This window comes from Gossypium arboreum, chromosome 8 (genome assembly GCF_025698485.1).
Source record: "Gossypium arboreum isolate Shixiya-1 chromosome 8, ASM2569848v2, whole genome shotgun sequence".
In the NCBI taxonomy this organism is placed as follows: Eukaryota; Viridiplantae; Streptophyta; class Magnoliopsida; order Malvales; family Malvaceae; genus Gossypium; species Gossypium arboreum.
This window is the reverse complement of record NC_069077.1, coordinates 47,318,229-47,334,686: the sequence shown is the minus strand read 5'-3', so window position 1 is coordinate 47,334,686 and position 16,458 is coordinate 47,318,229. Positions and strand designations below refer to the sequence as shown.

The 16,458-nt window shown below is 31.3% G+C and overlaps 1 protein-coding gene across 1 annotated transcript; it reads right to left on the bottom strand.

Annotated features, from left to right (window-relative positions):
- Positions 1-10,219: 10,219 nt before the first annotated feature.
- Positions 10,220-10,819, bottom strand: LOC108468730 (uncharacterized). The gene has a single exon (XM_017769596.1). The coding sequence runs from the start codon at positions 10,817-10,819 to the stop codon at positions 10,220-10,222; it is 600 nt and encodes a 199-aa protein (XP_017625085.1).
- Between the last annotated feature and the right edge of the window lie 5,639 nt (positions 10,820-16,458).

Sequence of the window (16,458 nt, the reverse complement as noted above, 5' to 3'; positions counted from 1 at the left end):
CTAATTATGCATTTGGATAATATTATTAATTTGTAGTACTAATTATGATTTGGAAGCTAATTTATTATGATTCAATCTTTGTTTTTTTTATAACACAATTAGGAATCATCTATTCACTTTGATTGTTTTCAGTTTATGACTATTAATATTCTAGCTTAATAATTGAGTACTATTATATATTTAATTTGATGTAATTAATTTATAAATAAATCATTGCAATATATGAAAAACAATGTAAAATACAAATTTAATAAATATAAAATAAGCTCAATTAAATAATGAAAAGACAATAAATTCTCAAATGCATGTTTGTTTTATTTAAAACAACTTTTATTAAATATTTTCAAGAAATCTATCAAATAACATAAAATATTTTACAGATTCATCCAAACACCAAAAATATTAATTTTTCCAAAAAAAAGTCATTTTCCGAAATCATTTTTCGAAATCATTTTCATCAAACAAACGGACCAAGATTCTAAATAATTGATTATATATCTACATATTATAATAGTTTTATCTCTTTTTTTTCATAATTAAAGCATAAATTATATTTAAATAATATAAATATATATTTTTTGGTGAATTACAAGATGAGGGTAAAGCCCTAATAGGGACACAACTAATGTGACTCAAATTAAGGTCACACCTAATGTGGTGAACACCCTGACTACCACATCCCAAAAACTGGGTTAAAAGAAATTGGGTTAGTGAAACCAAGAATGGTCTTGTCCGGATATTTAGTTTTGATTGTGAAAATTATGTTAAGTAAATTGGTTTGGTTCAGTGGTTAAGTGTTGTGTTTGTGTGTGAGAGATCTTGTGTTTAAATCCCTTCCCTTAAGATTTTATTAGTTTCTAGTTCAATTCTTATCCCTAGTCTTTTGGTTTAAATCTTATTTCTATGCAAGTTATAACAAAATGAGTTTGTTGGTTTAATGGTAAGGCTTCAGCTTATCCTTTAATCTTATGTTCAAATCCTTGCATATGCAAAGTGGAATAATTATTTTTGTTTTAAATTTGGAAGAAAAATCCAATGTAGATAGTGATAGGAGTTACTGGGATTAGTGGGGGGAAGTAGTTGATTTTTAATAAATAAAAATATCCTCATTTTCCCCATTCAGCTTTCACTTTTTTTTCTTTCCCTTAATGCTTTTCTTTATTTTCGTTTTAGAGTTTTATTTCTTTTTGTTCTTCTTCTTGATGGATTCTTTTGTTTTGTTTTGCTGCCATTAAGTGCTGAATTAAACTTTTTGACTCTTTGTTTCTGATTGTAATACAAGATTCGTGTAAATAGTATCGTTCTATTTTCTATTGTTAAGTTTTAGTTCGTTCTTGAGCAAGTTTTGAGAAATTAATGTTTAGTTTTTGTTTTACATTGTGTAAAGTATTTTCATGATGTTAGACCAAGCAAAGGGTGGGAGAATCAAAACTTTCTAGCAGTGTAATCGTTGTTTCAACGTGGTGCATGTGAAGTAAGTGCCTGTGTGCTTATTTAGGGATTGTTTCTTTAAGGAAAAATGGGTGTTTTGAGTGAGATTTTAGGATTTAATTATATTGTAATCAGTCTAATTAAACATGGTATGTAGGTTTCGAAGTGATGTGGTTGTGTGAACGATCATATCTTCAATCAGTGTATTATTCTAATCTGATTTATCACTTGAAACTCAAGAAATTCACAAAACAGAGGCTGTTTTCGAAACTACCTAGTGCTATATGACTGTGTGCCAGGCCATGTGGTAGATCGTGTGCATCACATAGTCGTATGGTAGGCCTGTGGAGCACACGGTCGTGTGGGTAGGCCTTGTTGGGCACATGGTCATGTGAAATCATGTAGGCCTGTGGGTAAGCTATGTGAGGCACACAACCATGTGAAATCATGCATACACGGGCTAGGTTTTTGGGCCCTATGGGCTTTTTTTGCCAACTTTGAGGCCCAAAAGGAGCCAGTTACGAGACTTAAAAATTAGGTCCATGGGCATTATGTAGGCCCAGAAAAACGTAAGTTTTAGCAAACAAGTATGAGTAAGTGTTAGGGGTATGTTAAATAAGTTTTGATAAGTATAATAATGTGTTATGATTTGCTATAAGTAGGTACGTGAGTTAAGCTTGTGTATTATACATATCTTGTTATCTATTTTGATAAACATTCCGATTCGATTATGTAATATGTTATGCTATGATTTGTATAAGTTATGTGTTATGTTATGCTTCGTATAACATCTATCTATGTATACATGCCATACAACCTATGTGATATGTATGTATGTTAGCGTGACTTTGTACATGCATTGGGGTGGGTTATGATATGATGGAGGAAGTGTTATATGGCAGTTTATATTGCAATTATAGCGGCTAGATCGCAAATTTATATATATGGCAGCTCAGCTGCAATTATGTGAATGGCACACCGCCACTTATATTGGTGTGATTGGATGGATAGACTCTTGTAGTCCTATTTGGTGTGATTGGTTGGTCGGAGATGTGTGTAGTGGATGGGTGTAGGACTTTGTATGATATGATATGATATGAATCAATATGGTATGATTTATTATATGCTCTAGTATGATAAGATATGTTTCAATATATGTTGAGCTTTGTTTTGATTTATGATATACTCTGATATGTAGTATGTTATTAAATTATGAGCTGTTTATTGCAACTGTAAAACCATAGTAAAATTTCTTTTTGTAGGTCAGATCACATAATGGGTTTCTAGCTCACTTGTTTGTGTATACGTTTCAGGTGAACCTTCGACTTAGGATCGGACGGCGTGTAGGAGCTCAGATTGTTTCGACTAAGTAAATATGGTGATTTACAATACAAAATTTGTTCTTGGATTTTTGAAGCTATATTTTATTTTTGGGTCGTGTTTTGGTTTCGTTTTGTTCGTCAATTTTTGGAAGTTTTAACGTAAACTGCAAAATCATACAAGCTAACAAATTAGAATTTTGTTTTCAAAATTAAAACTCTGAAAAGTTTTCCGCTGCAAATTAAGTAAACCTTTAGGTATTTTTCTGTAAATAAATAAATAGTTTTTGAGAAATGTTAGCATTAACCAGAAGAGGTTTGTTCAAAATTGGTATTTGTGAAGCAAACAAATTTGAAATAAATTTCGAGACTTGAAATAAGTGTTTTTGAACTTAAGCTTTTCTAAACGTCTATGAGAGTTTTGTTAAGTTTTATGCTTTTAAAATGCACAATTAAGTTTGATTTAAACAAAACTTTTAAACAAACTAATATAATTCCTTCAGATTCAGCCATAACGTCTAGACCATATTTAAGATGTTACACTGACCATGAAACCAATATGGGATTCCAAATATATTATATTTTAATGATTTATAGGGGATGAAAAACTAGTTTATTATCTACATCAGATAATAGGAATTTAAGGTGTCGTCTTTTGAAGGTCCTAGAAAAGTCTAAACAAATTGTAAATATAGGTTCAAAATATGTAAATTGGACCGATGCATCAAATCAAAAGATTGATTCCAGTTAGGCAAAGATTGAGTTTGATTGGATCCAATCTTGTACGTCCAACCCATCGTTAATGTGACCTCCTTAATTATTTTATTACCAAAATGTGTATTAATTCACCATTATTTTTATTATTTTACATAATCAGATTTTTTTTTGGTTATATAATAGTTGTTTAGCTCATTAATTCAATAGTTGTATTTCATATAAATTAGTTATGTAAATTTTGAATAAAATTGATAAAAAATAATAATCATTAAATAATAAAGTGGAGGGATGTATAAAATAAATGTAGTTTCACACTTTTATAATTTTTTACAATTAATATTTTAACAATCAACTATTATATATACACACTTGTTTTTATCGATGTGATCAATTCGAAAATTTATATGCATAACAATTGAGAAGTTCAAATATATCGATAAATTTAGCAATTGGGTCATTAAAACATTATTTGTCTACAAAGTCACGAAAAGATTTAAAATCACTTTAGTTTTACACCGACGTAGTTGGATCCTTCACTAATAAATATATTTAACTAATAATTTTCATCATTATTCATAAAATGCTAAAGTACTAAAAAAGCATCTCGAATATAATTTGAAAATCAATTGCGCCCCTAGTTGAAAAGTGCAATCAATTGGACCTTTAATCTAAAAATAACCATCAATTGCTCCTTCCAAATTTTCACTTCTGTTAATGCCCCTAACGAACTGTTAAGTGTTAACGTGGCAGCTGACATGAAAATTTTATTGACATGGTGACTGACGTGAAAAAATGTTGACATGTAAAGCTTAATTTTTTTTATTATTATTTTAAGAGGGCATAATTGAGTTATATAAAAATTCTTAAAAAAGTTATTAAAATATTTTAGAAATTATAGAAATTTATATAAAAATAATTAAAATGAAAATGAAAATATTAAAATTATTCTAAAACTTTAGCCCAAAAATTATTAAAATATTATAAAATTTTGAAAATTTATAGAAAATCTATAAAATTTATCAAATATCATAAAATTTTAATAAATTATAAAATATTATTGATATGTTCTGAAAATTGAAAATATTAAATAAATATTATAAAAATTTAGAAATGAAAGAAAATTATATAAAAATGATAAAATATAAAAATAAATAAAAACTAATTAAAAGTATAAAAGTTGTAAAAATTTTAAAAATATAAGAAAATTATAAAGTTTCTATTATTTTAAGGTTTGGATTAGATTATAATGGTTGCTTGAAGTGTGATGGTAATTAGACTTGAATAGGCCATCGAATGAAGGGTTTGAGAAATAATAGATTTAGTGTTTGGTGATTTAAGATAAATAATTATTTTGGTTGAAGAGAGGAGATCGATCGATATTGATAAAGACGGTTTATGACATATGATGTAGGGTAGCATATGTGGAAAACCAAAAATGAGTAGTAATTTTATTAAAAAGTTTTAAAAATGATTAGAAATTACTAAAATATTATAATTTTGTTAAAAATTATATAAGTTATTAAATTTTATTAAATGTCATAAAAATTTAAAACTACTACCCTATTATAATTTTTATTATTTTTATAGTTTTGAGAATTTTATATAATCTTTAGAAATTAATTAAGTCCTAAAATAATTAAAATCAATAAAATCTTTTACTTCTGCCTTTTTTAGGTCAGCCATCACGCCATATAAATTTTCATGTTAGCTACCACATCATTTATTATGTCAACAGTTAATAATCAGTGATTATATTTTGAATTGAGTATGGAGGAAATATAACTAGTATATGAATCATCTTCCCAGGTCCCAACAACCAACCATTAATATATAAAGTGGTGTAAATTTTGCAATTAAAGCTGGTTGACTTGAGATTTGTATTTAATACAAAAGTTTTCCTTCATTTTATTATAGTATAACAAAGTTACAAAGCGCTATGTCATGTCACTGGATCTCTTTTTCTATATTTAACGCTCACTAATCTTTTTGGTGTCTATTGTTCTATAATAAATTATTATTATATATATTTTGCTATTTTATGTCTTTGTTATCAATCTTACCTAAGAGTTTTTATTTCAATATATACGTATTTGTTCGTCAATTTTTTTAAAAAATTTGAATATAAAAATAAAATTTTATAGGTTAATAATTTATATTAGAAGTCAATATATTTATCATGCTGACAAATTCAGCACTTAATTAATTTACTCTTAGTTTATGAATTAGGAGGCTTTTTTACTAAAATAAACTAAAAAAATTTATTTGTCAAAATAAGTTGTTAGTCCGATCATATATAAAAATGGGGTATTTTTTTTATTCGCACCTATCTGACAGGCGCAAATCATTATTTTATATTAATTTTTTTAAATAAAATATTATTTTTTTATTTTTATTAAAAATATTTAAATATATATACGGGTCAAAATACGGGTAAAAAGGGTCAAAATATGGTAAAAACGGGTCGCGCCTGTCGGATAGGCACAATTAATCACGCCTGGCAGCTAGGCGCAAATGAGCCGCCTCATCTGTCGCCTAAACAATCCTCCTGCGATCACTTTCTTGCCTGGTGTTGTTCTCCTTGCAACCTGCATGCTGCCCGAACAGTCCTCCCTGCAGCCTGCATGCATGGCCCCTACTCAGCTCCACGAAGCAGCAGCTGTTGCTGCTGCACCGTTTAGTCCCTTCAATGGGAAAAGCAAACGGGGGACCTTATAAGTATGGTCCCCCAAACCCCATCCACACACCGGAAAGGGGAAAGAAAAGAGATAAAAGAGAAGAAAAAAGGAAGAAGAAGAGAAGAAGAAGAAGAAGAAAGAAAAAAGGAAAAAAAAGGTAATTTATTTTTTAGTAAATAATTTTGTTTATAATTTAAAGAGTTTAATTAAGATATTGTAATTTTTTTTGTTATTAATTATTAATTATAAAATATTTATGTTTAGTGTTTATAGTTTTGGATTAATATATCGTATGAATGTAATTTTTTTATTTTTATAATTATTTTAAAATAATTTGTTTGTAATTTAGGATTATGTTAAAATTTTTGTGTTTGTAATTATTTTAAAATTAATTTATTAGTAATTTAGGATTAAGTTATAAATTGTTGTGTTTAGTTTAGTATTTGGTGAGTTTAACATAAGTTTATAAAAAATTAAAAATCATTTCATTTTGAAAATAAATTTGGACAAATGATGTTTAAGCTCATTTAAATTTTTAAGTTATTGTTAAGTATTGGTATGTTATTATTTGATTTTAGGCCAAACAATGAAAATTCATATTTAAAAATAGAAGTATTGGTATGTTATAACATAGAAGTGGATGCTTGCTTACTCTATATCTTGCAAATATTATTTAAAAATACTCTGTTAAGATATTATATAAAATGTAACTAAGTCGATTATTGAAGAAGCATAATATCGACTCACATATTTGAACAAATTAAACCAATAATCGCATTTAGTTATGAATATATATATATATATATATATATATATATATATATATATATTATATTGATGTTAAACCATGGCATTGCCTCTGTATGATGGTTTCAGCATTATAGGTAATATCAATTTATAGGGTGGAGACCAAAGACACCCACCACTGCTATCTACCATTTCCGTTCATATCCTCTATTGATTTTCGTAGAATGATTTAAGAATTTACCAAAAAATTACATATAAAAAAGATAGACCAATTATCATAGCCTATCTCTCTCTCTCTCTCTCTCACCTGTTTGCACTAAACACACACCGATCTTTCTTTTTTGCTTCTTGTCCTCTCAATAGCTTCATTTATAGTGGATCGAGCCTGTAAAGAATGATTATTATTTTATTTATTTGAAAATCAAGTTAAAATTATACAAACCCATTTTTTTAAACTTTAGCATATGCATACAATATAATTGAGACCATAAAAGAAACAATACGATTGGTAACTTTCACCTGCTACAAAATCTAGAATATTGATATTGTATTCACCAATTATAGGAGCATAATAAATACTTCATTTATATGCCATCTAATTAAAAACCTCTAAATTTATAAAATTATCATTTGATTTAAGGATTTGAGAATTACTGGTATTAGAAAAGTTATAAAATCTTAATTCAAATCACTATTATATATAATTAATTTTCATGTGTTTGATTTTTCAATAAAATATTTGAAAAAGTTATAAAAGTATTTGTTATGCAGTGTAATTTTATTTTATTTTTCATTTATTTGACAATTTTATTGATTTATTAAAAATTGATTAAATTTGTTGTTATTTTTATAGGTTGTTTGTTTGAAAGAAACTAATCAGATATGTTTCTATTTCTATTTTTATTTTTAATTAGTATGTTTTTATGTTTACATAGTTTATATTAATTTTAATTATATTATTATTGTAATCTAACATAATTTTTTATTGTAGGTAAATTATGGGAAATTATTAGATATTTACCGTGTTTTGTTTCGAAATTTGAAATAATTTATTATATTTTTGAAACAAATTAAATGAATTCATTTTTTAATTGCGATTTGCAAGAAATGAGTTCTTTGATTAATAATAATAATCACATATCAAGTACTATTAATAAGATGGTAATAAATTTTTTATTTGATACTCATGTTATTTGCGGAATTAAATTATATTGTATTAATTATTTTGCTAATTTAATAATGTCAGGGCCAGTACCGCGTATTGAGGGGCCGTGTTAATAGCGTAGGGTTTCTGCCAGATGAACGCCTAATACCATACTTGGAATTAGTCGGGTTTGGATCAGCGGCATTGATCCGGACTTTTGATCTGCGATACGACTTGATTTCTGCTTTAGTCGAGCGATGGCGTCCGGAGACCCACACATTTCATTTGCCATGCGGGGAGTGTACCATCACTCTAGAGGATGTTGCACTGCAGCTCAGGCTTCCCATCAATGGAAATGTGGTCACGAGCGTAAGTTTGATCTCTAGGCCGGTTATCCTTTGCTATGAATTACTTGGACGTTCGCCAAGTGAGGGGAAATTTACCAGTTTGAGGTTTTCATGGCTAAAGGACAATTTTGAGCATTTGATGAGTACTGCCAATGAATGGGAGGTGATGCAGGCCGCTCGAGCTTATATTATGCACCTTATAGGGGGTGTACTCATACCGGATGCAAACGGCAGTATGGTTCCCTTGATGTACTTACCTCTATTATCCAATTTGCATAACACCCGTTCATACAGTGGGGGTCCGCAGTGTTAGCCATGTTGTATCGCGAACTTTGTCGGACGACAGATCCTTCTGCAATGGACAAAGGCGGATGCCTCATACTGCTGCAGCCGTGGGCACTTTACCGGATGCCATTCTTGGCATCCATTAGTCATCAATCATATATATTTCCACTTGTTAATAGGTGATGAATTTTTACTCATTATAAGAATTAGTTGACTTTTTTTCAAATTATATTGTTCTAACAATTTGTTCTCTTTAGATGGAGCACTAATCCGGGTATCGGAAGGTCATACACGGTTCCAATATACCGTCTGATGATTGAGAATCATGCTGGACAGGGGGTAAGTTTTTCCAATATAAACTTAATTTTATTATTTCATCTCACTCGACCCGCATTAATATAAAAATGTTATTAACTGTACAGTTCGTTTGGATGTCGTATTCCATTCCAGAAATTATGGCAGTTATTCCCTCATCTGCCCACATCCACTCAAACATATGGTGCATTAGCGCACTTGTTATCAATTTTCATATAGTGGAGTGGTATCATGGCGATCAAGTACTCCGGCAGTTCGGTTGTATACAGTATATCTCGACACTACCAGTACAATTGGGGGATATCCATGGGATGAGTAAGAGGGGGGCGTATGGAAATAATTGGGGAGAAGTGCATGAAGAATATATTACGATGTGGAACAACCGATTAGGGAGGGTACCTCAGATGGGTCGTGCTTTGGATCTGCAGCCCTCGTTAGAGTACATACAGTGGTACTGTAAGATAGGGAAACCATTTTTATTTGGTGGGCGGTCGATGGTAGTCCCTCCGTATAAGACACGAATTGGGCAACCGTTTTCAGATTCGCATCATGCACCAGAGGCAGAGCCAGAGCTACACTCTGGAGATAGTTCTTATCATCCAGATTTGGGGGGCAATGACTATTTCCCAGGCTCATCAGGCCACGGATATCATTCAAAGTTTGATATCTTCAGCCCACTACCACATCAGTACTCCAGTCATCCTGGCTCGTATCCACCTCAGTACTCCGCTCCTTCCGGCCCGTATCAATCGCCGTACTCCACTCCTCATGACCCATATCAATCACTGTACTCCACTCCTCCCGGTTCAAGTTCATTGATGGCGTTTGAGACATATAATTTTTCTTCTATGTTTCACACACCCCCACATACGGGTGAAGAGAATGTTGATCGCCGTAATCGCCCGCAACGTGAACGTCGAGCTCCACAAAAATATACCCCTAGAACGACACCATTAAATCATCAATTTTAGGGGGTTTTGTAATATAAATAACTTTATATTTATTTATGTAATGAATCTTTTGGCATTTTAATTAACAATTTTTTTTTTTGCAATTTAAATAGTTAACTTTGTATTTATGTAATGACTTTTTGTCATTTTATTTATCAATTTTATGGTTTTTTATTTATTATTTAAATAAATAAACTTTATACTAACTATGTAAGTCAAATTAGATTAACTGCAACAAATTGTTGACAAATTTGTGATTCAGTCCTTTTAACATATAATGAACTACATATCAATTTCTACCCAATTGGGACGATTGTCTAACATGGTAGTTTCGGAGCGGGCATTTACTTCGATTATGACCAGCTAATCTGCATACGCCACACAGCTTTTCGTCGGATTTCTCCCTAATATCCATTTCGTTATGGATTCTGGATGATTGCGGATGACCTTTCGGGTTCTTACGTAACCCTTTATCTGGAATAAGCTCGAAGGTCATCGGAGGTACCTCCCAAGTAGATAGGTCAGGAAGCACGGGGAACTCGTTCTCCCATACACGCAACGTGCGTTCATGGGTGTACACTTCATCGATAAATTGTTCTACATTGAGTGAGACTTTAGCACAAGCTGCCACAACATGTGCACATGGATAATAAAGTGTTTGAAACCTCATGCAATCGCATCGTCTGTTTCGAAGATCAACTTCGTAGGATCTAGGTGGTATACCGGGTCGACGACCGATAGTCTCAGTAACTCGAAACGTTTCATTACATCGTGAATATACTTCTACAGTCATTGACCGTACCATCTGACGGTTTGCAGCAATTGCATCCCTGACATCTTCTACAAACACGTGTTCCGCCTCTATTTGGTTAACTTGTTGTTGACCCATTCTTGGCATCAAGGTAGCCAACCTGTAGAATATAGCTGAGAAGACAGATGAAATTGGAAGATGTCATGTTTTTAACAACACAACGTTGATCCCCTCCACCAAGTTTGTGGTCATTTGACCATAACGAAAGCCCTCGTCAAAACTTTGAGCCCATTGCCACGGCTCCATAGTACCCAACCACTGTCGGAAAGATGTGTTTGTTTGACCCTCCATATCGCTCTCAAGTCGAGTCATTCTTTGGCGAAAAATGTGTAGCTCTAACTCGTGCGTTGCATATATATTAAGAAAAGATAAGTTACAGCACTGCCATAAAACATTAAAACTTATATTGAAAAGATAAGGTAATTCCTTTACCCATTCTCACTGTAATACCCCTACCCGTATTCATTGCCGGAATAGGGTACGAGGCATTACCGGAGTTTACGAATTAATTTTTTTTTTATATTCAATATAGCCCCTTTATAAATATCTAACCTTCCCTGTAATATTAAATCGAGACCAATCCACATCAACCAAATCAATTCAACATATTTTCATGATAGATTCATGCATTTATATAAGAGAACGTCATCACATATCTATAACCAGGTTTGTTAACCATACTAATAGCTAATTTTACATTCATTTTACGTTAACATTTACTTTGTTAGCTTATACATGCCATTGATTTCCAAAATAAAGTTTCTTTATATACCGAAATCCTAAGGTTGACAGTGTGATGTGTCTCCGACCAAATCCGACCTCTGAGCTCTTAACACTACAAAACAGGGAAAAAGAAGCGGGTAAGCACTTTGTGCTTAGTAAGCTCATGTAACAAGAATTATACTTACCTAATATTTTCAATACAATACAATAAACATCCATATATCCATTCAATGCATTATTACCCTAATATGCACAAACTCAACATTCAAGTTAGTACAATAATTTCCATGTACCAATAATATATACCATGATTGATGAGCTCGTCAATACCATGATTTCCATTTCCTTGTTATTTTTCCATATTTATCCCGTTGAATTTATCGGAATTTCGATAGATTTTCAGAGGTACACATTTATTGTACAATTCGGTCCGTCAATTCATATTCATGTGCGCATATCCATTTCAGAGAGCACACTCCATGAACCTCAACCTTGCAATGGATTACCAGGTCGAGCTAAATCCTCGCAATATAAACTCATAGAGTATTGTCGGGATTATCAGTCCAGGCTAAATCCTGCAACGATAATTACTCTAATGAGCTTGGATCTGAATTACCATCAGCTAAATTCAAACCCTAATTGGATTACTCGTCCGGCTAAATCCATTTTACACATATTCTTCGGAGGGCTATATCAGATAGGATCACCCGTCCGGCTAGATCCTTTTACCTTCAATTCCTTTTCGAGATCCATCGAATTTTCCTTTCATTCAACCGGATTTCTTCCCATTTTATCAAATATATCAATGTTTCATAAATTTCCATATAATGAACATTCAAATCATATTCATATCAAAAACATGCATTTCAAGCATTTAAGAATATAATTCAATTTACACGAACTTACCTTGATACTTGTTTGTAAACAGTAAAAATCTACTAATCCCGAACTTTTTCCTTTCCTTGATCTAGCTTCGTATTTGAATCTTCTGGATCTAAATAAATAAATTTAATTATCAATTTAATACATTTCATGTTCATATGCAACATTCTCTATAATTCAACTATTATTTATAGTTCATTCAAAGCTGTCTACTTGAGTCTTAGTCACTAAATTATTTATAACTTGAGCTACGGAACTCCAAATTAAGATCCGTTAATTTCCCCTGAAACTACACTCATATATATTTTTACCATAAAATTTTCAGAATTTTTGGTTTAGCCAATCAGTACAGTTTATTCTTCAAAGTCACCCCTGTTCTGTTGTCTAACAGTTCTGACCCTTCTTCACTAAAAATAAATTATATTTTTATAAAAAATTCAAATTATGTTATCATTTGTTTCTATTAAAAATAGACTCATTCAGAATTCTAGACATATAAATTTAAGTCCCTAATTATTTTTATTCAATTTTTTATAATTTTTCAAAATCAGAACAGGGGAACCCGAATTCATTCTGACCTTGTCTCACAAAATTCATTATATCTCAAAATTTAAAAATCCATTGCTTACAATATTTCTTCTATGAGAAACTAGACTCAATAAGCTTTAATTTAATATTTTTTTCATCTTCTAATTCGATTCCTACAATTTTTGGTGATTTTTCAAAGTTAGTCTACTGCTGCTGTCCAAACTGTTTTAGTGCAAGCTGTTTATTACCATTTTTCCCCTAAGCTTTTAATAAATGATAATTTCGTCCCTACTCAATTAGCCTCTTAATTGAGCTGATTTTTCTCAATTAACATTTTATTCTATCACCTTAAACTAGTTTACAACCTTTAGGAATTAGAATTTCAGCAATAGACTTTAATTCCAAACATTTGCACAATTAGGTCCTAAAAATCAATTTCCATTGGAACTGCCTAATAAAATCATCTCATAAACAAATTAAAGCTTTAATTTCATTCTATTTCATCATAAACTTACATCACTCAACCATGGTGACTTTCAATTTCATCCATGAAATCAAAAACTAATGAATTTAATAGTAGGACCTAGTTGTAAAAGTCTTAGAAACACAAAAATTACAAGAAAAAGGCAAGGATTAACTCACTTGGTGCAAAAATTATGAAATAACAGCTTAGAGAACTCTCCTATGGCGTTTTTAGCTGCTGGAATTGAAGAGAAATGAAGAGAAATCTAGATATTTCCTATTTAGTCCTAGTTTTATTTAGTTAATTTTACAATATTCCAATTTTACCTTTAATTTATCAATTTTTCTGCTGATTTCATACCCTTGCCGTCCAGCCAAAAAAATTTTGGGTCTAATTTCCTTTTAAATCCTTTCTCATTAGACTATTAAGCTATTTATCACTCTAGCAACTTTTACACCTATTACAATTTAGTCCTTTTCATTTAATTGACTACCCAAACATTAAAATTTCCTAACGAAATTTTAATACCACATTAATAACATTTCAGAAATATTTATAAAACTATTTTCGACTCGGTTTTACGAGATAGAGGTCCCGATACCTTATTTTACTCAATTTCTTCAATAATTTCTTTTTCTAACTAATCACTAAATCGATAAAATTTTCCTATCAATATTTTCATACGATTTTCCTATCATATCAATTTTCAAGCAAAAATATTGAAATAAATTCTCTTTAAATCGGATCTATGGTTACGAAACCATTGTTCCGATAACCTTGAATTTAGGCCATTACACTCACAACTTGTCTCTTCCAGTCTGCATCCCTGTAACTCATTGTACGATGCATCGAAATCTCCGTACAATTATTCCATTGCCATTTGTTTAGCTATCCATGCCTTTCAGTATGATACTCGATACTGGAATCGTGTCTGCATTTCGGCAATCAGTACCGAAACTTTAATTGTAGGCATGTCTTTCACCATTGGCATGATGTACATACAGATAGTTTTGGAATCAAGTTTTCGATGATCTTTTGTCATACGTGTTGAAGTGCATGTGTGAGGCCCAACAAATTTTCGTATCTCTCACATCTGCGACTTCTGGATAAATGCAGCTCGTATCCGCCAATTGCAGCCTTCCACCGTCCTCCAACACTCTCCAATATATAATGTCGGCTTAGACGTTACAACTTTATAGTCTATTGATATATTCATGCTATACCACTTAATGGCAAAAACACATTCTTCCTTACTTTGAATCTCTGGCCCACGAACAACTCCTCAAGATCAGAATATACAGCCATTCGGTGAGCAGGTAGTATTTCAGGGTACTCCGGAAACTCAGCTACGTATGCCGCATCGGGGTCTATCTGAGACATGTGTACCCTAGGATTATTGTGTATCATAATACGACGAATCTGGTTCCCGACTGAAGACGCGTTAACGTTTCCATCATTATTCACGCCTTCATCGTCAATATCATCCGGAACCTCGTCTACGTCGGGATCACTCTCACTATCGACTTCGTGATCAGAAGGATCACTACTCTGGTATACATCATCACCAACCACATTAGTCTCGGGTGCAGCATTAAGATCAATGTCGATCCCGTGTATAGTTGATTGACTATCAACGTATGATATCGGAACCACCACACACGGCTCTTGAGCTCTATCTTCTTCACCTAATGAAGTGGGATCTTCAGTTGCCTCTATACCAGCTAACTCAGCAAATAACTGAATCAGTGCATTTTGGTTGCTTTGAGTCCCACAATAAAGAGCGATCATTGTCTCCATGTCTTCATCGTCTACGAGTTCCATTTCGATGAATTTTATGGGATCTGTCGAAACTGGAAACTTGTAGAAAAGTTTTGACATCCTTCTCCCACAACGTCTATAAATTTTTTCACTAATTTTTTCCTTTATATCATCTAACGAGATATTTTTATTAAATCTCATTGCTACTTGTTTGCGACATTCAAATATACATCCCACGGTTGTTGTCAAAATTTCTCCATCGAAAAAAACACATACGAAAAACTGGTTCTCCATCTTCAATACTAGATCTGTTAAAAAAATTTTAAAATTTTCAAAACAGTTTCGAATAGCAAAAAAATACATAAAATTTTTAATGCAAATATTTTTATTCATAAGCTAACAAAATTAATAACCTAACAAAATAGCTTTCAAATAATAAAATTACTAACAAAACTTTACATTCTATTTACAAAAAAATATACTAAAATACTTTATCCTCCTCCTTGTTTTCTTCTCATTTCTTTTTTTTCTTCTCCCTATCTTCTTATTTCCGTTCAACTTGCTATGCTATATTTTGTGTATGTGTTCATTTGATTTTCGGGAGTGTATATATAGGGGAAAAGGCAAGCACGTGTGGGCCCCACCATTTGCGCCTTTGAGATAGCCACAATCATTTGCGCCTCTGAGATAGGCACAACCATTTGCGCCTCTGAGATAGGCACAACCATTTGCGCCTCTGAGATAGGCACAACCATTTGCGCCTCAGAGAAAGGCTCGATTAGTCGCGCCTCTCAGGTAGGCGCAACCTGTATTTTTATACACGGGTCATACTAACCCGAAAATAAAAAAATAATATTTTATTTAAAAAAACAAAAAAAATTAATATAAAATAATGATTCTTTCCTGTCAGATAGGCGCGAATGAAAAAAATATCCCATTTTCGTATATAATCGGGCTGACAACCTATTTTGACAAATAAATTTTTTTTTAATTTATTTTAGTAAAAAAGCCGAATTAGGATGGTTTGGTGGAATGAATGTTTTAGGCATAATTAATGGAGTAGGTTTTTTTTTTAATTTCACAAATGATTTTAAATGTGAATAATTAGTTTATAAATTAAGTTTTGATTTAATAAATTTAGCTCTCAAAATTTTATCAAATATATAAACATTATATATATATATATATTTATTATTATACCAATCAAATTAATGATATAATTAATTGTTTTAATTGCTTACTAATAAAAGAAAGAAACGGAGACAATATTATAATGCAAAAGTGAATATTGTTGCTTTCACATCTTTCTTTCATAAATTTTGGGTTCGGAAGATTGGGATTTTCTTAAACTTGAAAATGCAAA

What these genes read in the sequence shown, in the direction of transcription:
- LOC108468730 (XM_017769596.1), bottom strand. Translation starts at nt 10,819, where the DNA reads ATGGGTCAACAACAAGTTAACCAAATAGAGGCGGAACACGTGTTTGTA.